Below are 24,739 nucleotides of genomic sequence, written 5' to 3'. Positions count from 1 at the left end.
TTTAAGAAAAAAAATATCTTTTCCATATTTAGTATATAACTTTTTTTAATCTCAAATATTTAGGAGTAGTCGATAAATAATAAAAATTTAACTAACTACTCTTATACTTTTGTAGTTTTAATAATACCCGATTCAACTATAACTACAGTATAAATTAAAGGTTTACTATCATTTCTAACTCGCTATCATTTCTAACCTGATCATTTCTAACCTGATCACTTCTAACCCGATCATTTCTAACCCGATCACTTCTAACCCGATCACTTCTAACCCGATCACTTCTAACCCGATCACTTCTAACCCGATCACTTCTAACCCGATCATTTCTAACCCGATCACTTCTAACCCGATCACTTCTAACCCGATCATTTCTAACCCGATCACTTCTAACCCGATCATTTCTAACCCGATCGCTTCTAACCCGATCATTTCTAACCGGATCATTTCTAACCTGATCACTTCTAACCCGATCACTTCTAACCTGATCATTTCTAACACGATCACTTCTAACCCGATCACTTCTAACCCGATCATTTCTAACCCGATCATTTCTAACCCGATCATTTCTAACAAGATCATTTCTAACCCAATCACTTCTAACCCAATTAAACCCGATCATTTCTAACCCGATCATTTCTAACCCGATCATATCTAACCCGATCGTTTATAACCCGATCACTTCTAACCCGAAATTTATTTAGTCGATCTGTATTAATATATTAATTTATTTTTTTTAAGATAAGGATTTTTTTTAAAAACAAATTAATTTCAACAATTTTTTTTTGTGAAGTTTAGTTTATTTTGTTTAAATTAAAACCTAATATTCAGATAGCTTTTGTTAAAATTAAATTGTTGATATTAATTGGTTTATTTAATGTTTTGACAATATGATTTAAACTTTGATTATTAATTAAGTGTAGTTAATTAGTTTTAAAAAGCATTAGGAAAAGTATAAGTCTTTTGTATTCCAAGGATTAAATATTAAGTTTTGATAGTCGTCAATGTAAGAAATATAATGAGTATCGCAGCGGTTAAAGTCTATTCTGTACTTTCTTTTGAAATGATTCTATATGGTTAATATATATTTTAAAGTGTAGAAATCAGATTACCAATTTGCCTCCAAATTCAAGGAGAATTTATATGAAATACAACTTTTTGAAAATATTAATATCAGCGTTTATGAAAATTTAAACAATACAGTTAATAAAATTTAGTAATTGTAATTATAATGGTGGTTTCATTTAAAATTAATATCACTAAAATCTAAGTTCTTTAAACGGAATTGTATACTGTTTAATAAAAAGCCAAAAGTAGAGGTAGAAGGTTTTTTAAATATTCAGAACTTGTCAGTTACTCGAACTTTGATTTAATTTTAATTCTTAAATAAACTGGTAAATTGTATATAAAGATTAACTGTAATTAAGTTATAATTAATTATAATAAACTTAACTATGAAAGTTTAGTGTCGAAAACTTATTATTACGCATTTTTCTTTTTCTTTTGAAATAAAATTTATGTAGGGCAAAATAAGTTTACATTTTTCATAAAAATTTAAAAGTTTTCAAAATTTAAAGTTGCAAAAACGCGATTATTCTCTCGATTAATAGTAGATATTTCTAAAATAATTTTCTTGATAGCTATTGAAAATTGTTGTCTTACAGGTTTTCAAAAACACAGAAACTTTAGATTATTTAGCGATCATTGATATGAAATGTAAGTATAAATTATTAGAGTAAATTATATAACTTAAAAACTTATAACAAAATAATAAAACCATTTTGTATTGTGAAACCTATTATATAGGTTTAAATTTTTGATAAAGAAAAAACTCATCATATTTATAGAAGTTTAGAGGTGCAAAAAACCACCGAGAATAAAGTCAATAGACTGCAAGCTGGCTTTACAGTAATGAATAAAAAATATATATGTTTTGCGTAATAATCGTCTGGAAAAAAATTTGATTAAAAGAAACAAAGAACTTAATGGAGTATTTATAAAATTCTGCTCCTAATTATACTTAATTTAACTATAATTAATTTATTATTCTATTTCAAAATTATTTACTTTTAATACTTATTTTGTTTTTACTTTCGTTATTTTAACTGCTTATAATAAAGTAATTTAAAAGAAATGTTTGTCAGTTAAAGTACTAATTTAAGTCGCAATTAAAACATAAGCAAAATTTAATTACCCTCGAACTTGTTATGCAAATAAACTTGTCTTTTTAACTATTAGTGTTAAACATTTTTTTTGCTCTAAAACTAAGTTGGATTTTATTAATGATGTGAAATCTAGACAGTCAATCGACATAACAACTTTTGCGGTTTAGTTATATGACATAACTGTTTTAATAGCTAGTTTCTATTAAAAACCAGGCTTTTCCACTTAATATAACAAAAGTTTTTAACTTCTCCTAATGTTTGTTTGAATTATATTATCTTAATAGGCCTATGCAAGTTGCATTACAATTTAAATAAGTTATTAAGATGAAACTTAAAACTATCCTACTATAAAAGGTTAATACATTAGTAAGCAATAATAAAACATTTACGTCAGACTTTCAATGTAGTTTTTAAACCGTAATATAAAAGTGTTTGTATCTGAATATTACAATTGTAAGAGTTTACTTTTTAAAATTTGCTAATGTTAAAACTAATGTAGTCACGTTAATTACAATAAGATCCAATTAAAATATAATTATCACTGCTTTTTTTAAAATCCTACAAAGAAGAGTTCAAAATACTTTAAAGTAAACAATTTAGTAAATTGTATATGTTTAACGAAAAATGTCTCTTAAAATGTATTGAAAAAACAAAAAAAAATAATAGAAAAAAACTAAAATTATGTGTAGGTAAAAAAATAAAAAATGAGGTAAAAAAAAAATATTAAAATTATGTTAAGTTAATACTAAGATTAAAATTTATACTAAATTTACGTAGGACATTAAAATCATTATGTTTTAAAGTAAGTAAAAGTTTAATTTTTTTTTATTATTTTAATAAGTTCATTAAGACTAGTTTGTTTTTGCATGAAGTCCAGTAAAAAAAATTAAAACGTAACATAAGTAAAATGGGTTAGAAACGATCGGGTTAGAAGTGATCGGGTTAGAAGTGATCAGGTTAGAAATGATCGGGTTAGAAATGATCGGGTTTAATTGGGTTAGAAGTGATTGGGTTAGAAATGATCTTGTTAGAAATAATCGGGTTAGAAGTGATCGGGTTAGAAATGATCGGGTTCGAAATGATCGGGTTAGAAGTGGTCGGGTTAGAAGTGATTGGGTTAGAAGTGATCAGGTTAGAAGTGATCGGGTTAGAAATGATCGGGTTAGAAGTGATCGGGTTAGAAATGATCGGGTTAGAAGTGATCGGGTTAGAAGTGATCGCGTTAGAAGTGATCGGGTTAGAAGTGATCGGGTTAGAAGTGATCGGGTTAGAAATGATCGGGTTAGAAGTGATCGGGTTAGAAGTGATCGGGTTAGAAATGATCGGGTTAGAAGTGATCGGGTTAGAAATGATCGGGTTAGAAGTGATCGGGTTAGAAGTGATCGGGTTAGAAGTGATCGGGTTAGAAATGATAGCAGGTTAGAAATGATCGGCTCCCAAATTAAAAATGTCCAAGTATAAATTGATATTTCTTAAAAAAAATTCTAGTTTTATTGTAAAAAATTTAGTATTTGAGACCATTCATATTAAAGTATATATTTTTCTTATGACAAATAAATACTTATACTCAATCTAAAATAAGATATAATATTAAAACTTTGTAAAGTAAACAAATAAAAATTTTAGGAATTTGGAAAAGGATTTAACTTACTTAATAAAAAAAAGTTCCAAAGATCCGTGAAAAGATTAATTCATAACGTAGTTTAGTTAAACACGTGAAAATAAATACAACATTTAACAACTACTATATTAGTATTTGTACTAATATTACTTAATAACAATAATTGTTTCAGCAAAAAGCTAACATAAAACAGAAAAAAATAATAAATAGTACACAGAAAACAAAAACCTGGTCTCTTTTTTCTTTATTTGATGCAAGTGATTTTTGTAGTTGAATTCTTAATTTGTTTAAAAGTGTATGATCAGTTTCAGCCTTAACAAGTTGCAAGTAATTACAGGAAATAGAATTCAAGTTTTCAAATTTATTCATTATATAACATTTAAAAAAGTTATAAATTTCCTAATAAATCTATTCTAATTGTTACGTAATTTTTACTAAAATTCTATAATAAAATAATAAGTAAAAAAGCACTGTTTTTTCTTTTAAAATAGATACTTGAGCATAAATTTTGTAAAAATATAATAATACTGAACCATTATGGTACACTATTTGGTACTAGGCAAAAGACTTCGAAAGACTAAAATAATAAGACGGGAAATTAAAAATAAAAAACCTTTATACATTTGACACAATTTCGTAAGGAAAAAAAAATTATAACTTAAAAAATTTAAATCAAAACTAAACAAATAACATTACTTACATCACTAACGTTTATTGTTTTTGTTTGCAACATATAATCAGTTATTGATTCATTAAAGTTATTATTGTCACCAATAGCAACAGATGCATTCTTTCCAGAAACAACAGACGATTGGATGTAAACTTCGAATTGACTTATTTCCTCTTCCAAGTTTCTGATGTTCATCTTTGAAGTTTTTTAATAAAAATTTAAAAAATTTGTAAACAATAAATAAAGTAGTAATACATTCTTTACACACAAAAATAATTAACCAGTTTCAACGTATATACTAAAAATGAAATATAGTTTAATTTTGATGAAAAATATTTTTTTAAGCACTTAAGTTTGTATTAAAAATATATACAAAAAGGAAAAACTACAAATAAACAACAAAAATTCATTTAAAAAACATTTTTGTTTTAAATTGAAACAAAAAATGATAATTAAAATAAAAATTAATTAAAAAATTAAACAAAAATCAAGTTAAAAAAAACGACATAAGTTATAACCTAGTATATACTACATTAATCAAGCTTATATTGCTTAAAAAAAGTTTTGCTTGTTTTCAAGTGAACACTTGAAAAAACAGAATACTTTTCTTAGTAATGACTTTCATCGCAAATATGACAATTATTATAAAATTAAAATTTTAATTTTTACAGAATAGCTTAATACTTCTACACAAATTACAAAAATTGAATACATACTTTGTAGTTTTCAGTTTTCAAATGTAAGTTTTTATTTTCATTTTTCAGTTCTCCATTAATTTGTTTTAAATAAGCAATCTCTCCACCACTTGCTAATAAACTCTGAAATAGTAGGTTTTTATACATAGTTTTGTTTTAACTTCTTCATATAACTTTAATTCGTACCTAAGTCTTAGTAACTTTTTGAGTACAGTATGGCCATAGACATTTTAAATTTGATTCAAGTACTTTCGAAGGTTTTAAAAAAAACTTCTTCAACTCTTTCCGGTGGGATTTTAAAACTAAATTATACAAGTAAGTTTTCTTTTTAAAAGGAATTATTACATTTTTACATGCTTTATTTAAACCTAAAATTCCTAGTAAAGTAATAGCAGAGTTGCCAAACGTTTTTTGAAAAAAAAATCATTTTTTTTTTATTACAAGTTTTTTTGTGCATCTTCAGTATAAAATTAAATCTACAGTAAAAATCTATTTGAAATAATAAAAAAATTTGAAAAGATACTGTAATGTTACTTTAAATGTGTTCTATAATAAGTATAATTATAAAAAGTACAAAAAAATATTATATGATAGATATTTTGTATTTAATTTATGTTACATTAAATGTAAAAATTATTCGAAATTCTGTGTTTTTTCAAAAATTTCTAAATTTCAGGTTTTTCCATTTTTTTGTTAAAATTATTTAACTCAAAGTTTTTCCAGGATTCCAGGTTTTTTGGCAACCCTGTAATAGTTATAAGCATCAAAATATAAAACAGCACCTTTTTTTATTACTTATGTATATTACTTTTACCCCCAGAAAAACTAAATTTCAACCACCACCTTTACATATAAATGTTAAGTTTTACACAAGATCATTCAATAAAAATCATCATCAATGAGTTTAACAAAATTTAAAAACTATAAAACCACAACCTTAATATAAAAATAGAATGATCAATATCATAATCTTAAACATATTAATAAATTTAGCAGTCTTTTTATACCAAAACTTGGTTTTCCAGCACTTCCTGGTATATAAGAATATTAAAACAAAAACCGAGCATAACTTAGGCTAATTGAGGATCAAGCTTTTTTAGAATTTCATTTCATTATATACTTTTTTCTTTAAAAACATGTATGTTATATAAGTATTTACAAAAGTTTGAGGTAACGAGTTTGGATAGTTCAAAAGACTTTTTTAAGGTAAATCTAACTAGTAAGGTTGAGTAAGAATACTCTACTAAAAAATATTTATTCCTACAATTTGAAAAGCAATACTTTTTTATTTTTATGTTGTAAAACTTTAAATGCTGAAACTTAATTTTATTAAACTTCAGTTTATAGTTTTTCAGTAAAAAAGGAAACAAAAAACTTTTCACAAGTTTGTAGAGAACTATTTATCATATTTAATAAATTATTTTATAAATAAATTGAAATTTCTATAAAAAGCAGTTATTAATCGTGTGCGGATCTTTTTTTCAAATTAAGGTACGGCCGAATCCTAAATATTTAAAGTTGCTTTTAATATAACTAGAACATAAACTTAACTCAAAATAGGGTTTCCAAATGTTTTTGGCAAGTTTTCTCCAGGTTTTTAGAAGTGCACATACTTTGGGTCTATTTTTAGTTTTAAGTTAGGTTTAAAGTAAGAAACTGTGTTAAATAGTATAAAAACATTGAAAAGATAATTTAAAGCTACTTTAAACCGTTTTTTAGTAAAAAGTATTTCTTAAGATAACAAAATGTTTTAACTATATGAAAGATTTTTTGTGTCAAATAGAAGTTTTACTACTTAACACGTCAAAATTGTTAAAAATTCCAGGGTTTCCTTTTTTTTTTTCAAAATTTCTCAAATTCCAGGTTTTTCAAGGTTTCCAGGTTTTTTGATAAAATGTTGTATTACTACTTTTTTTGTATAAAAGTTTGAAAAGTACCTTATTAATTTTTGTTAAAGTCAGTTATTTTAAATTAAGTTGAATAAGTATACAATTTTGGTGATTTAAGAACATATATTAAAATAAAACTTTTAGAAAATAAGTCAACTACTGTAAATATCTAATACTTAACATTTGTTTGTGGTTGACGGTTCGCTTAGTTATTTTTTCTTTTCGGGGGATATTTTATAAAAAAAAAATGATTTTTTATATTTTACACATTTTGTTTCTACAAAATAGAACTTGACTCATTGACCTTTTCATTTTATTTTATTTCTGGATTTGCTAGATTACTAATAAGAACAACTTGTACTTAATAATAAATCCTTTATAAAAAAACAATAAACAGTTTGGTAAAAAAAAAATTAGAACTCCTTTACAGCCTTTTTGTACTTGAAATTATATTACAGCTATACAACTAAAAACGATGGCTAGATTTTTTTACTTCAAATGCATACAAAAAATGAATTTGTAACATAACTATAGTTTAATAGCTTTCCTGTAAAAAACTTCTGTTAGTAGTGTGCTTCAAAGTTTAGTTTGAAATAACAGTCTATTGAGATGCTATTTGATTAAAAACTGGTATTTGAAAATATTTTTTAACAACATGTTTGTTACAGACGATAACTGTACACAGAGTTACAAAAAAAATAACTTATTTTATCAAATTTATTTTAAGTAAAATACAGAAGTTTAAAGCATTACTCATATAAAAATAAACAAATATTTAAAGGTTTTTTCAGGATTTTCTACTATTTAGTTGATAAAATTAACAGACTTTTTGTATTTTATGATTAACCTGTAAGTATTTAAAAAGCATTACAATCACGTTGTTGTATCAATTATGTAAGGATTTTCTCATTTTATATGAAGTTAAAGGACTTTCACCCTAAAGTAATTTTGTTCAAATTTATTGTGACCACAAGATTATATTTTCTATAATAACAAGTTTTTTTTTCGTTATAAATGATGTTTTTAATAAATTTTACTTTTTAAATGTAAATTTTAGTTTTAATAAATGACGTCAGGCGAGAGCAGCATGTCACGAAAAAGCTAAAAAGGTTTATTTTTAATGACGACGTGAAGCCTAAAGGTGAACAGTCATCTATTCATCTGCACCTCCTCAACAACCCTGTTTGTACCGAGAACTACCTGGATAATAGGTTCGAAATCCTATCCCGAGCTAGAAACACCTACCATCTTTCAGTTCTAGAATCTTTGTTTATTAGAACTCGCGAGCCAAAAGTTTGCAAACAAAGAGATTTTTACAATTTAAAACTTTACAAATAGCGTCTTTAGTAGTATTATTGTTGTCTTTATTGTCGTATTTTTAATGTGATTTTTATTTAATTTAGTTTCAGGTAAAAATTTCTACTATTTTAAATGTTTTTGTTTTAGCAATTTTGTCTTATAAATTACTTCAAGTTAGTTCAGTACAACTCTATTCTATTTTTCAAACTTCTTCTAAACAGACTTTTATACTTTATGATGTAACTATTTTTTGTTAGACTTTTCAAATTCACTATATACAACTAAAATTTTTCTATAATATTCATAGTTTTCAGCAATTTATTTCCGAAGAGAGCTAAACGAAAAATATCAATAAACTTTTTTCGAAAATAAGTGAGTTATGTTTAAACTTTTTAATTAAAACCAGTACCAAAACCAAACTATTCAAAAATTTTAGAATAAAATATAAAAAAATAACATACAAGGAAAATTTTGAAAATTATTGTAAAAAAAAAGGTTTTTGATTTTTAAAAGGCTATAAAAATAAATTATAAGTTCATAATTTTTGATTTGGTTGAAAAATACCATATTATAAAAAAAATTTCATTGTACATAAATTAAGCTAAAATAAGCTTTTTTAGAGTTTGTGCGCATATTTTTTTCAAATTGAGCCTGACACTTTTCAAAGTGGTTGTTCTTTAGGGGCGATTTTGGCTATAAAAGAGTGCTAATTTGTGAGGCAGAAAACAAACTGGTAATTAAGTAGTAAGTTGCTATACTTTTAATTGCAAAGACTTAAAAGTTCATAAAAATTAAAAACTATAGAAAAAAAGCAAAGTATACTAAAAAAATACAAAATTTACCTGAACTTGATTTTGAGCTTGTTGGAGATTTTGTGAAAGTTGATTAATAATGCGGCTTTTCTCAATAACAACTATTTCAGTTTGTTTTATTGAGCTACTCAATCTGACTTTTAAATCTTCACATTCTTCTTTCTATATTTGTGAATTTTCACAAATGTTTTTAATATACTTTAATATATATCATAATTTCTTTTTTAAATAGTTTTGAATAGTAACTTTTTTGAAAATAAATTTTTAATAATTTTTATGTTACTAAATTATATTTTTAAATTACAACAATAGTTTTAATATGAGTTTTTTCATAGTTATAAAACGAATTAAGTTTACATGAGTAATATCTAGTATCAAAAGTTCTTAAGTGTTTTAAACCTATTTTTTAGAAAGTATCAATATCTTTAAATTAATACGAACCTTGTTGCGACTACTTTCTTCTAAGTTTTGAAGCTGTTCTTTTAACAGGTACAATTGCTTGTTATGTTTGTTTTCCATCGCAGCTAAAATCTCATCATTTGATTGACGTGCTCGCTCAAGCGTGTCAGATCTTTGCAAGTGAATTAGTTGCTGTTGGAGATGTTCCACACTACATCTGCAACCCGACAGCTCTTTTTCCACCTAAATACGTGTTTATATTTCTATGATTGTTCCTTTTCTTTAATAATAATTATTTTTATATACTTAAGCCTGAAGGATCTCCTTAAACTCTTCTGGCAGCTAAAAATTTCTTTCAACGATTAAAATATTTTATTTGTTTACTTCTTTACCATATATGTTGCATTGAATGATAAAATTCTAAATAAAATTTAACTAGGCTCTCTAAAACTCAAAGGAAATAATTCAAATAGTTAGTAAGCTTTTTTTTAATCATAGGAAATAAATATTAAACTTCACCGCACGACTACCAACAACAGTTTCAAAAACAGTCTACGAACTGTTTTGTGCTAATTATGAATCATAGAGCAAACATGGATATATTCTCGCGACTATGTCTACCTGATAAACACTAATTAGGACAAGGTGGCCGTATATTATCTCGAAGTTGTTTATTGTGGTGCGGTGCAGTCTAATGCTTATTGAATGATGGCAAAAACATCTGAGCTTTAATGAAGATAGCCGAAATACTGCTAATAGTTAATAAAAAGTAATCATTAAGAAAACTTCAGTCGAATATTATTTTAATCTTATTAATTTAAATAGTAAGGTAATCACCTTTTTTACAAATAGATCTTACTTTGTAGAGGGTTGCCTTTGCTATTTTTGTCTAGAAACAATGTTTTATCTTATACGTAAAATTCTTTTTTTTTTTTTTTTTTTATTAGTCAGCTTTTTTAAGTTCGGTATTTTCTTGCAATATAAACTTGTAATTAAATGTATTTCTTAAACAGTGATAAGTTACTGTTAGTTACTGGTTTTTGAGAAACCTTCCAGGTTTTTGAAAGTACAAGTTTTTGGGTCTGTTCTAGTTTAAAGTTAAGTTTAAGGTTAAAAACTGTGTTAAATAGTATAACAACATTGAAAAGATACTATAAAGCAGGGTTGCCACAGATCAAGCTGAAAAAAATTTCGTGACTTTTTACTTAAACTTTCCTGACTTTTCTAAATCAAACTCCTAATTTTAACTTATTCTAAAATAGATAATCAAACACTTGAAATTATATAAAGCTTTCAATGTAATTTTTATACAGGTTAAAATAACAGTTTTTTACTGAAATCAATTATCTAACTTCAATTACATTCATTACAAGTTAATAACATAATCTGCTTTTTATTTGTTTTTCAAATTTAAACAACTTTGAAAATAATAAAGAGGTAAAGTATACAAATAAACTTGTTACATAAAATACTAAACTTAGTGCTTAATTTTAAAGAATTAATTATTTAATTAAATAAAAAACACTTTGATTCTAAAAATCTGCAAGATAAACTTTTGTGTATAAATCATTGTTAAACAAGGGAAGTGTCCTTGCCACAGATCATCAGTACTAAAAAGCATACAAAAACTGCTTGTTAAATAGGGTAGTTGTTCAATATGTTTATAAAAAAATTTTGCAGTTATATAAAAGGATATTTTATTAATTTTCATCAGATGAAGGCATTATAAAATTAAGTAATTTTGTAAATTTGTGGAAAGTTTTGCAATTTTAGTTTGACTTTAAATTATTTTTTACCATTTGAAGGCTTTGAAAATAAGGAATTTTGTAAATTTACATAGACAAATCTGATCTTTTTTAAAATTTGGTTTCCTTATCCTGACTTTTTCTGACTTTTGTCATTCATTTTTGTTTTTCCTCATTTTCCTGACTTTCTTGACCTTGTGGCAGCCCTGATAAAGCTACTTTAGATGCGTTAAATTTAAAAAAAACGATGATGACAAAATTTTTTATCTCTATGATAAAAATTTCGTTTCAAATCAAAATTTTAATATTTATCATTTGAAAATTGTTTAAAATTCCAGGTTATTCCAGGTATCAATTCAAAATTTCTCAAATTCCAGGTTTTTTCAGGAGTACAGGTTTTGTGGCAACTCTGAAAAGTACTTTTGAACAATTAATTTTTTTAATTGTATATATCTTGAATAACTTTTTATCAACTTCCTTAAGCTTTTTTTAACAACAACCTCAATTTTCGACGATCTTTCATTATCAAAATCAACTATCAGTTGTCGGTACTTTTCGTCAACATCTTTTATTTTTTCTTCTTTTTTTGTAACTAGCTTGTCAAGTAACTTGACTTGGTTATTATTTTCATTTTCGTTTTCTGTGTAAATAAAACAATTCGCTACAAATCAAAACCAATAGATATTAAAAAGTGTCTATATACAACTATACAAAATAAAATAATATTCAAGCTTGTATTTCAAAAATTTAAAATTTGAATTCTTTAAATACTTGGTCTAATTCGAAAATTAAGTTAAGTCTTAAAATATTTTTAGTACATGTTTATATGACCTTTTTTTATAAATTAAAGGCCATTGAGTCTGCATTAAATACTTTGAGCAATTCAGACTTTATTTTATTCTTATACATGCGCTTTATTATTATACTCTAACATACTTGTTTAAATACTGTTTTATAAACATATTATAAAATTCATATACTTATGTAAAGACCTATAAATCATATTTTATAATTTTGTATAGCATAAATACTTTCAATTCAACATATTAAAAGATGAAAAAAACAATCATTTACAAGATTAGATTGTAAAAACTTAGAATGTACTTAGTTTGTTCAGATGTAAAATAACGACAACTTCAATACAAATTTCAAATTAAAAGTCTTCCATAGACCAGTTCACTTTTTAAGAACAGCAAAACTTTGTTATTTGAATAAATTATTTCAGTATGCAAAATAGTATTTGACTCAATGGCAATCCTTGCATGAATAGATCTTGAAGATTTAACGCAGATATATAATCAATAAGTATATAAACGCAACATATTGCATACTATTTCGTTTTTGTATTTAAAGAATACTTTTTTTGTTAAACATATTATTTTTTAAGTCAGATTTACATGATAAAATAAAATACTTAGCTCATCAATAAAAGTCAAGAGTGTATATAGAGATAGAAGATTGTTTGTATATTTGTAATTATTACCGTTTTAAAACAAATACAGGCCGTTATAGAAATTATACACTTGGTAGAATAAAACAGTGTTTTTTAAACACCTTTAAAAAACAAAAAAGCCGCAATCCAACTATTTTTTAACGAATTGATTTAATTATTGACGTCGGTCCTACCTACACATACATTTCAGATGTGATAATATTTTTTGCATAATTACAGTGATTTTTTATACTTATCACTTTTATAGATCTTTTTTACAGTTTTATAGTTTTAAAAATCTGCTTTGGGTGAAACTGGTAAACCTTTAAAACTCATAAAAAACACTCTTGCACATTATACTACTACATAATACTTATACATTACACATTAATCAAGTATAAATATTTTAAAAATAATTCTACATTAAAACAAAAATTCAAGCCTGTTAGAACATGAATTTGATGATGAGTAATTCGTCTTTCTTTGTCCCATTCGCTTTGCATTTGTGTAATTTGAGATTTGAGCCGGTCAATTTGCTTACCTCTGGCTTCGTACAAAATTGCTAATTGCGCTTGCTCGTAAATTGGACCATAATCTGTTTGTCTGTTTAAAATAAAATAAACTAAAAGACTTTAAGTTTAGAAAATATTTATTTGAATTTTAGTTTAATAAATATTTTAAATTTTTCAATTGTTTACTCCAGTTTAAAACAATCCAAGAAACATTTTGCTTCATCGGGCAGAAAGTTTATAAGACTACTAAATATTTAGTATAACTATGATATATCCCTTAGGTGTTAATTTAAAAGAGTAACTAATAAACCAACTATATTATTTCTTGGGAATATTATGATTAAAATAAGGCAAGAGCAGGGATCATAGCAATATTTTAATGTTTAACATAGGCTGTTATACCAAAGCCTAAACATAAACTAAGCTAATTTAGGTACATTAAATAAATAATCATTTAGTTTTGGGATTAAGTCATTTTGTAATAAGATAAATGTAGAAACAAAAGCTTCTCAGTTGTTAATCATCAAGTTTCTTAGAAATTTGATAACCTACTAAAAATTTATTTATCCTTAAGGTTTTTTGGCAAAGTAGTATCAAAATTTCAAGGTCTTTAGATAGTAGAAAAATGATTAGCATTAAAAATTATATTTAAAAAAAAACCTGAAAAAAAATTTAATATCACAAAGTCTACTTGCTATTTGTAAATTCCTTAAAAATATACTTTCTGTATTAACTCTATTGTACTTATTGAAAATTTTCCAAATATTGACATTCAATACAAAATACTGTAGAAGATGTTAAAAAAGAACTAATCAGTATGACAGTGTAGATTTATCTACACTAATTGTATAGTTTTTCATTAAGTACTATTATCATTAAGATAGTTCATTACTTATTAATAAACTAAAACAAAATAAATTAGGAGTTATTCTTCAAGAGACAATTTTGATACATAAAGAACAGCCAAACTCAACATTCAGACAAAATCAATTTGCAAAAGAATTTAGTTAAGGGCATAGGGGGGTCATCCTTGTTTTTTTACAAATTTATCTTATTTTGTAGAGTTTTATCTTGGCTATCATTATTTTTAATTCCAAGTAACTTATGAGATATAAGCGAATCAAAGTTGGTGAGCTTAATAAGTTCCTTCAGGAAGACACAAAACAAAAACGCGTAAAAAGACTATTTTACTAAAATATTTTTTTTCTTTTATTTTTTAACCAATCTTCTTCAAATTTTCACAGTAAGTCAATTACTAAAATTTAAATCTTTTCAATGCTACATTTCTTTTTAAACGCTAAAATTCCAACATTCAAAGTCTCTTAAACTATATAAAGAACGTTTTTCGAAATTTTGAGGTGTCTAGCTCAAAAAATAAAAGAAAAAATAAATTTTAAGTTAATGTATAAAATTTGAGAACATTGATAACAAAAAATTTGTGGTCGATATGCTTGTATTGGATATTTTTTCAAAAATTACTATATCTTTTAAGTAAAATAACTTTTTTTAAATTCTCTAAAAACTGGCTTGTAATTTATATTTAAAGCTTTAATATAAGAGTCAATAATAACTTTTGTTAAAAAATGTTGGACCACCCTATGTCCTTATTTACATATTTACTAACAACTTTGATTTAAAAAAAAATCATTCTCTATTCTGCTTAAAACTCAAATTAACTTTTGTTTTACACTGAGCAACTATACTGACTTACTTATCACTAAATAATGATTTTACAATAAGTACCTATACCATGTAAAATTCCTACTGTTAACAAAACTGTATCATAAGCTTTAAAAAACGCTTAAAAAAGATAGAACTTAGGTACATCTTCCATATGGATCATATTAAAGCTTTTAACTTAGATGCCTTGTATTTCAAAACATAATTTGAATTTTTACACTGAAAACTGTATAGTGCAGCTAAATAAAAAAAAACTTTTTATAAATCAATTTGCAAAAAAAAAAAAAGTCACATCTACAGTCTTAATTGAATAAAATGTTTAACTTTTATAAATAGAAAACATATTGTCTAAAGTTTATAAGTAAAACCGAGGAACATAAATTTCTGTAGCAAAAAGTAGCATTAATTACAAGAGAAAAACATTTTGTACAATATACTAAACGTTTGAAACATACATTGAGTTGTTTTCTGTTTTACTTTGCTTTTTGTATTTAACTTGAGTTTGTTCTTCATTCAAGTCTTTTTCACCTGTTAAATCATTAAATTTTGTTGAATCCAATGTAATAACTATAACACTACAAAAAAAAATTAACAATTTAGAAGAAAGATAAAGTTCTGTATTTTTAAATTCCATAAATTAAACTATAAATTAAATCATAATAAAATTTCTACGTGAGCGTTTTATATTTAAAGCATAACTAATTTAATTTTCTGATAAAGGGAACTTCACCTCATTTTACTGAAAAATAGATTTCAGGTACAGTCACCTCTCGCGAATCTAAGCACTCGTTTGATTACACACTCTCGTTTAGATACGCATTTAAAAATTCTCGAAAAATACAAATACAATTTGAAAAATATTTAGTCATGTAAATTTATTGTATATATTGAGTTAACAACACATTTAATTTTTTATATATAATTTTAAATGCTAACCACCTGTATGCTTGTTTACTTAAAATTTTTTTAAATAATGTTTCTTGAAGGTTGGAAAAACATTTAATTGTGCCTCAATGTAACATAAAGTTTACTAGTTAATAACAGTTTTAATTGAAACTCTGCTCATTATATTTAAGTGTCTTAGCTCCTTTTTATGACTTTAAATAAATGAAGGTACAATTTTCAATTCCTCACAATATTAACGGCACAAAATTTTATTTTAACTCAGTAAATCTTTTATTTTAAGCTAAATTTTTTATTGCCCACCTAAGATTAAACTTGTTTTGCATGGTATTAGAGAAAGATATAAAAAGATCTTTAATACCATACAAGACAAGTTCAATCTTAGATGGGCAAGTAAAAAACTAGAAAATATGCTTTGTATACAGACAAACAGTTTGTACTAAAAAAAATGTTATGTATCAAAAAACTTTTTACATATGTGCACATCATGAATAAAAACTATTTCTGTAAACAACAAGCTGTAGCTAATTAAATGCATTATAGGACAGCTAATATCGTAAACATATTTGCTACCTCTCGTTTAGTTACGTTCTCTCGTTTAGTTACACATTTGTGCTGTAAACACAATGTACGTAGGTTCGCGAGGGGTGACTTTAATTAAATTTAAGCTTTTACATATTAGCATATGCTGATTAACTCGTAAATGAAACCTTTCAGACGTTCTTCCGGCGTAGTAACTACTAGAGTGACAAATAAATGTACAAATGATGTAACTTTTTTTGAATGGGAGAAATATCTTTGTGAATTCCACTTAGAGGTCAATTAATATACAAAACTGTTCTAAAACGTAGAGAATGGTGAAGTGTTTCACTAGACTTTGTTCTCCTTGCTATTTTAAAAGCGAGTTGAAAATACTCCAAAACTATTTCTTCTCTCTTAGTTAACCAGGTAGCTTAGTATAGAAAGTTGAAACAAAAGCAAAACTATCAACAACATTAAAATGATTGGCTTTCATAAATGTCAAGTTTACGTAAAACTTCTTTACCTAGGCAATATTTCTGAGAGATTTTTTAAGAAAACTTCCGAGGAAGTAAACCAGGTTTTTGGCTCGGTAGGTTTAAGAACAATTTTGTACCCTAATCGACCTCTATATTGAATTTACAAAATATTTCTCCCATTCAAGAAAAAACATCATTTATAAATTAAAGTGTCACTGTGCAGTGACTACGTAGAAAGTTGTCTCAAAAATTTCATTTACAATTTATCAGCATGTGCCAAATATCTTGATAAGCTGGTTTTTGGGTCAATCGGATATACAAGAGAAAAAATAATTTATTAATTAACAATTATAAGAGTGTCAGCAAGTACAAGGAAGAAAATTTTTCAATTTTATTGCGAGCTGAGAGATCTTTTCAATTACATATTCTGGATCAGTGGTGCCAAAGGTTTTTGGTAAATTTGTTTAAGGTTTTCTGAATTTCGTCTAGGTTTTTAAAAAACAATTTTTTCGGTCCATTTTAAGTATAAAATCAAACTAACATTATAAGCTACTTTAAAGCTACTTTAAATATGTTTTTTATGAAAAAATTATTTATAGACACAAAAATCATAATCGTTATATTAGATTTTGCGTTTGTTATTGAAATTTTGTTTTTTATTTTGTAAAAAAATTAAAATTCCCTTTTTTCAGGTATTTTTCAAAATTTCTTAAATTCCAGGTTTTTTCAGGATATCAGATTTTTGGCAACCCTGTCCGGAAGCTATAAGCTGAAAAAGTTTGTTTACCAGAATATATTTTTTAACTTTTTGTATTTAAAATAGTTTTAGAGCAGTTATTTTCTTAAATTTTCAAAAAGTTTTTTTTTTGTTTTCTTCTTTAGTTTGTTTTAGTATCATTTTAAATTTAATAATTCTAAACAGTAAGTTAAAGTACTAAAAATAACAGTAATAGTATTGTTGGTGAATTTTTCAATTCTAATTTTACACTGGATTACTACATTATTTTATATTTTATAAAAATGTTAAAGTTATGATTTGAATAAACTCTTATTTAGTTTATTCTTACTAAAATACTGTTTTGGTTAAAAGTACTTAACAATAAAAATAATGGAATGTGTTTTGATAAATTTAAAAACAAGTTAGAAGTATTAAATAACTTTCTGGTTTATCATATTCTTCGTCTTCATATGCCGGAAGTTCAGACAGTTCTTCAGCAATCTAAAACATAGATTTAAGGTGTAACTTTGTTTACTCTTTTGTAGAAAATAGTAAATATAAATAACTAAACAATTATGTTGATTTTACAAAAACAGTTTTTTCAAATTTTACTTAAGCTAGAAAACATATTTCTACTTTTTTGAAACTATATCCTTAAATAAAATACTTTAAATCATGGCTATAATACAAAAAAAAACTTAAGAAAAAATATTATTCCAACAACAATCTCAATATATTTGTAAATTAGTTTTTTATATCAATCTTGTGATTTTGTGATTTAATCATGTGATTACGCCATAGGAGTAAAATAGCAACAAAAACTATCTTAAACATACAATCTTTCATACTAAGATCTTCTATCTTTACTTTATATTTCAAATTTAACGAACTACATGTTTCATTATCAGATATAACAACTCCCGTTAATAATTATAACACTCTAGTTAGTTTAATTTAATTTGCACTATGGCGCCATCACAAAACACCCCTGGTAACAAGAACTAAAAAAGATAATACATATATCCCTCATAAAGTTTTTATGTCATACTAGTATAATTTTCATATTTTAAATTATAACGAAAATAAAAAATAAAGTCAAATTTATTAAACATACTTTAATATTTCTTTGACTTTTAGTAAATGTTGCGCTAGAAACTTGCTGAGAGTTTGTGAAAGAGTTAGATGGTGAAGCTTCAGATGAATTAGAAGTCCGAAGTGAAAACCTTACTTCTTTTTGGCTTTTACTATAATCGTTGGGAATATAAAAGTTTTCATTTGGATCAGTTGCATCTGCATACTAAAAAAAAGTTGGCATTAAAAATATGTTTTTTCAAATACTAAGAAAAATCAAAACGACTATGTTTATTTTGATTTAAAGTTATTTAAACTAATCTTCAAAATTTGATAAACTTTAAAAAGTATTAAAAATTTTTAATCAGTATTTATAAGTTAAATACAAAATAAATAAATTATAAACATCAAACTTAATAAAATGAACTAAAACTAAACAAAAGTTTATAATAGTTTTGAATAAGCTCAAGTTTGCCAAAGGTTTTCAAAATTTATTCCAGATTTTAAAAAGTTTTTGGTCTATTTGTAGTATTAAATTAAACTTAAGGTAAAGAAATTGTCTTAAATAGTATAACAAGATTTTAAAAATTCTTAAAAGCTACTTTAAATATTTTTTATGAAAAAAAACTTTATGGTAGATTTTTTGTATCAAATTAAAATTTTGTTACTTTTCATGTAAATTAATTTAAAATTCAAGGTTTTTAAGTAATATTTGTTCAAAATTTCTTTTTTTTTTGCAGTTCCAGGTTTTTGCAGAGTTCCAGGTTTTAGCAAAATTCCACGTTTTTAGGCAACTCTGTTAGTGTTACTTAAGCATTACTTTATAAACAAACGTATTTGAATATTTTTTTCAATTGACAATTTTGTACGTATGGTTTTTAACTATTTGATTTTAATTATTTAAAGCAATGAAATAAAAATTTATAAGTATATAAATTTTTTTTTGATATAACTCTTTAAGAAAAACGACTTTTTTCACGTACTATATATAAAACAGGAATGGCTCACAAATGCACGAAGCGTCACTTTTGCACAAGCTTTTACTGCTCTAATTAAGAAATTTTATAATTTAAAACTTATTTCTTTAAAATGTTGTTTCTCAGTAAATAATAAAAACATTTAGCTAATCAATTTTAAAATTGATTTTTTTATTGTAAAAAAGACGATCCGTGCATTTCTGACATCCACCCTAAATAAAATATTAAAGAAAAAAGTAAATTGACTCGAAATTAGACCAGCATTAGAATAAAGATATGGATAAAATTTAGTATTCAACTGTAATCAAATTGCGTTTAAAAATTTACAAACATTTTGTTGTTGTTGCCAAATCTCAGCATCTGTTATTTTTCTTTTGGATGCGAGAATTTGATTATGAAAAACCTAAAAGTTAAAAAACTTAAAGTAAACAACTGAATATTTTCTTTAGTTTTTATTTAAGTTTTTTTTTAGCACTTAATTATACTATAAAAGAACTAAAATACTTCTAATCATATCTTAAGTTCTTTTTTATTAGAAAAATTAATAAAAGTTTAACTTAATTATTCTCTGTTTTTAAAATGATATTATATAACTTCATAAGCTATTTAAAAAGAAAATAATAAGATTTCTTTTTTAAGGTATTGTTTTGTTTATCTTTAACAACAAAAAGACTACTTGTAAAAAACAACTGAGAAACAATGTTTTTAGCTGATTTATCAACATTGCCAAAATAATTATAAAACTAAAACAATTTTTATTAAGAATTTTACCAACTAGAAATTTTGTTTGTAAATATTTTATAATTGAAAACAATATTTAATCATTCTATTGATTCTTTGTAAAATTTATTGAAGTAAAATGTTTTTAAATTAAAAGGAAATTTAATGTTTTTTTTTTAATAACATTCAGATAAAAACGTTTAGTAGTATTAAGTGTTTGAGTAAATTTACAAATTTACTAAGTATAAATTTCATAGATAACAAAATATTACAGAAGGGTCGTATGATAGGTTGACATCATCAAATGAAAAGCTTGCATCTGTCACATCTATGCTCTTAAAGTCTATAAAGTAGTAGAAATTTAAAAAACGTTTCAAATAAATGTAAGATGCATGCTAAGTAATTTTTAAATATGTGCTTTAAATAATATACTAAGAAGTTAGATAAAACTCTTTACTAAATATTACACTAACTTAAATGTAAATTAAGTATAAAAATTTAACATAGTTTTAGATTATATAAGAGTCAGTAGGTAAGAAAGTTGTTCATACCATGGATTGAACAAAAAAAAAATTTAAAAATAGTTTCTTAGTAGGATATTTTTCTTCAAATTTTTATTTTTGGAATTTATATATATAGTTATTCAACTTAATAAATTAAATTTTTTCACACTGAGACCACCTTGAGGGTTTTATTAATAAAAAGGTTTATTTAAAGATGTGAAACTCAAAGGACTCGAGTTTCGTGCCTATGCACTCATCAGCTTCAAAACAAGTTTAAAATAAAGCACAAAACAAAATCACAAATGAAAGTTAAAACTTTTTGCATACATAGATTATGACGTAATTTTGAAACTATCAAAAATCATGCAAAACGGCTTGTGCAATAATTAATTTACCAATCGACAATGAACTGGCAAAAATTCATAAAACTTCAGTGAGTAACTATATATTCGGACAGATAATTGAAAGAGATAAAGATAAAATTAAGATACAAATTGAAATTTAGGTTATTTTAAGATGAAATTAAAACTTGTTAAACTTTAAAAGCACTTTTTTATATGTCTACAAGACAATACAAACTCGCTTCTTTTATTTATCTCTTGTCTTTCAGTGCATATACAACGGCTGATGCTTCTTTGAGACAAGATATGCAAATAAGTTATTTGTGTACAGCAAATTTAGAGAATATCATTAAGGCACACAACCAAAAAATTTTAAATCAAAACTTAGGAATTCGAAGTCAATGTGGCTGCGCTGGTAGCTGTAAATATAATTTGAAAGGAGGCAATTGCCGTTCAGAGAACATCGTCTACAAGGCCACAGTTAACTCTGGCGTTGAGACGAGGTTCTATGACGGCTTGTGCTCGACTCAGTTTAGATTCAGGTATGCCAATCATAAAAAATATTTCAAAGCTGCATATATGAAAATGACACTGAACTTTCGAAGTATGTTTGTGGCTTAAAGCGCAGCGGCATTGACTTTGAAATATCCTGGGAAGTTATAAAAAGAGCACAGCCTATAGCTGACGGCAATAGCCCAATATGTAGGCTGTGTCTCAAAGAAGCATCAGGCGTTGTATATGCACTGAAAGACAAGAGATGCCTAAATAAAAGAAGCGAGTTTGTATCGTCTTGTAGACATATAAAAAAGTCGCTTTTAAAGTTTAACAAGTTTTAACTTCATCTTAAAATAACCTAAATTTCAATTTGTAACTTAATTTTATCTTTATCTCTTTCAATTATCTGCCCGAATATATAGTTACTCACTGAAGTTTTATGAATTTTTGCCAGTTCATTGTCGATTGGTAAATTAATTTTTGCACAAGCCGTTTTGCATGATTTTTGATAGTTTCAAAATTACGTCATAATCTATTTATGCAAAAAGTTTTAACTTTCATTTGTGATTTTGTTTTGTGCTTTATTTTAAACTTGTTTTGAAGCTGATGAGTGCATAGGCACGAAACTCGAGTCCTTTGAGTTTCACATCTTTAAATAAACCTTTATATATTATGTATAACTGTTCAATATATAGTTTTAATTGTTTGCTAACAAAAGATCCTAGTTAAGTAACTTCACTGGAATATAAATAGAAACAAGTTATACAGTAATCTTCCTTTATTCTACCAACATATGTTTCTGTGTGTCAACGAATCAACACACTTCAACTGGGTTAAGTAAAAAAATAATTACTGTAATGAGAGAATAGAAGCATAGAATAAAGTAGGTGTATACATGTTTTCATTAAAATAAGATATTTTCTACAGATAATAGTTATTAATAAATAAAATACTTAATATTAAATCTGACTGTTATAAAACTATATAATATTTATGATTATTAAGTCTAAAATAAGTAAATTAAGCTAAATTACACAACAAAACAACAAATTATAATATAAACAAACAACTCACGTTAATGGGAAAGATAACTGATTCAAAATTTATGGTCGTTAACTAATGAAAAATACATTCATTGCAACTAATAATTACGTCACAATGTAAACGAGGTTATTTAAACTATTTAATTTGTATTGCAAAGATCATTAATTTAGTTTTTATGTAATCTATTATGAACAAAAATAAAACATTAACCATTAGATAGAGAATCAATTAAATTTAAAAAAACTTAATGACGGTGAAGGCAATAAAAGTCACAGAAACTTGATGTAACATGTATATTATATATTGAATGTTTGTAATGATTGAATCAAAGTTATATAGAATCTGCTTCCTAATTCTATATAACTTTGATTCAATCATTACAAACATTCAATATATAATATACATGTTACATCGAGTTTCTGTGACTTTTATTGCCTTCACCCTCGTTAAGTTTTATTAAATTTAATTGATTCTCTATATAATGGTTAATGTTTTATTTTTGTTCATAATAGATTACATAAAAACTAAATTAATGATCTTTGCAATACAAATTAAATAGTTTAAATAACCTCGTTTACATTGTGACGTAATTATTAGTTGCAATGAATGTATTTTTCATTAGTTAACGACCATAAATTTTGAATCAGTTATCTTTCCCATTAACGTGAGTTGTTTGTTTATATTATAATTTGTTGTTTTGTTGTGTAATTTAGCTTACTTTACTTATTTTAGACTTAATAATTATAAATATTATATAGTTTTATAACAGTCGGATTTAATATTAATATTTTACTTATTAATAACTATTATCTGTAGAAAATATCTTATTTTAATGAAAACATGTATACACCTACTTTATTCTATGCTTCTATTCTCTCATTACAGTAATTAATTTTTTACAGAACCCAGTTGAAGTGTGTTGATTCGTTGACACACAGAAACATATGTTGGTAGAATAAAGGAAGATTACTGTACAATTTGTTTTTATATTATGTATAAAGATTTTAACTTTACTGCTTTTATTTTAATTATCTAAAATGTAAAATTGTATAGAAGGAAAAACTAAAAATTCAACAAAGTTAGCTTAAACATTTTCTACTATCTATAAACTTTATTGTAAGAAATTTAATGTATTATTTTAGGACTAAAAATCAGAAGTAAAGAATATTTTATAGAGTTTTGTAATTTAGACAAACTAAACTGTATAAAAACTACATTTTTTAAGATTATACCAATACCAGACATTGTTGTTTTTTTTTTTAAATTGATCATAACTTCATGTTTATTAAAGTATAATATTAAGACAAAACAACACTAATAGCTATAATGCTACAACTTAATAACATTTTAGCTTTATTATAGTTGTATGTATAGTTAACATATATTAACATTGCAATTGTGTATAAAAATTTTTTGGTTGCATGGTAGTTAGATTTATAACCATAATATTGTTGTTATTAAATAAACTAAACAAATATATAAATATTTTTATATTTTGTTTTGATTTATACAAACATTACAATATCTTTTAAACACACGTAAGATAACACTGCAAAAGCATTAAAGAAAATAAATATATTTTTGTTTAGAATTGAATATAAATACCTGACCTGGTATAACTACACTAGGTGTAGGTTGTAAAGTTTCATTTGTAAATTTAAAATCTTCATCATTTAAATCTTGTGCGAGTAATTTTTGCATCTGAAAATCAAAAACTTTTAGTTATTTAATTTTTGATATGAATATAATATATTCTATCTTACAAAGTAGACTGTTCTTTTTCAAAATTCTAACTTTAAATATTTTAAATAAATCAATATTGATTATTTTTGTCACAATTGAATATTAAGGCCATGGAAAATAAGGCAATTGTTTTTACTGCTTCAAATTTAAAGTATTTAGGGAAGGTATAAACAATCAAAACAAGTGAGTTTAAAGTTTACTTACAGAGGCAATGAACTTAAACTATAAATTAACTACGTAATTGAAAAACTTTTTACACAGTTTTAAAGAAAACTTTTTTTTTCAATATTACGGTTTAAAATTGTTAACC

General features: G+C 24.8%; 1 protein-coding gene across 1 annotated transcript in view; it reads right to left on the bottom strand.

Annotated features, from left to right (window-relative positions):
- Positions 1 to 24,379, bottom strand: part of LOC145828548 (centrosomal protein of 152 kDa-like) — a 40,860-nt gene extending 16,481 nt beyond the window's left edge. The window contains exons 1-13 of the mRNA XM_082936304.1: positions 24,297 to 24,379; positions 20,576 to 20,646; positions 19,915 to 19,986; positions 18,650 to 18,832; positions 17,976 to 18,036; positions 15,372 to 15,444; positions 13,167 to 13,327; positions 11,793 to 11,932; positions 9,590 to 9,790; positions 9,179 to 9,310; positions 5,170 to 5,271; positions 4,484 to 4,648; positions 4,012 to 4,095 (exon numbers count right to left, since the gene is read on the bottom strand). Coding sequence (XP_082792430.1) covers positions 4,012 to 4,095; positions 4,484 to 4,648; positions 5,170 to 5,271; positions 9,179 to 9,310; positions 9,590 to 9,790; positions 11,793 to 11,932; positions 13,167 to 13,227 — 885 coding nt within the window. The 5' untranslated portion in view covers positions 13,228 to 13,327; positions 15,372 to 15,444; positions 17,976 to 18,036; ... (2 more) ...; positions 20,576 to 20,646; positions 24,297 to 24,379. The remainder of the gene's footprint in view (positions 1 to 4,011; positions 4,096 to 4,483; positions 4,649 to 5,169; positions 5,272 to 9,178; positions 9,311 to 9,589; positions 9,791 to 11,792; positions 11,933 to 13,166; positions 13,328 to 15,371; positions 15,445 to 17,975; positions 18,037 to 18,649; positions 18,833 to 19,914; positions 19,987 to 20,575; positions 20,647 to 24,296) is intronic.
- Positions 24,380 to 24,739: the final 360 nt, after the last annotated feature.

This window comes from Thalia democratica, chromosome 2 (assembly GCF_965202585.1).
Source record: "Thalia democratica chromosome 2, ktThaDemo2.hap1.1, whole genome shotgun sequence".
Lineage (NCBI taxonomy): Eukaryota > Metazoa > Chordata > Thaliacea > Salpida > Salpidae > Thalia > Thalia democratica.
The sequence above is the reverse complement of the archived record's forward strand: the minus strand, read 5'-3'. Positions and strand labels throughout refer to the sequence as shown.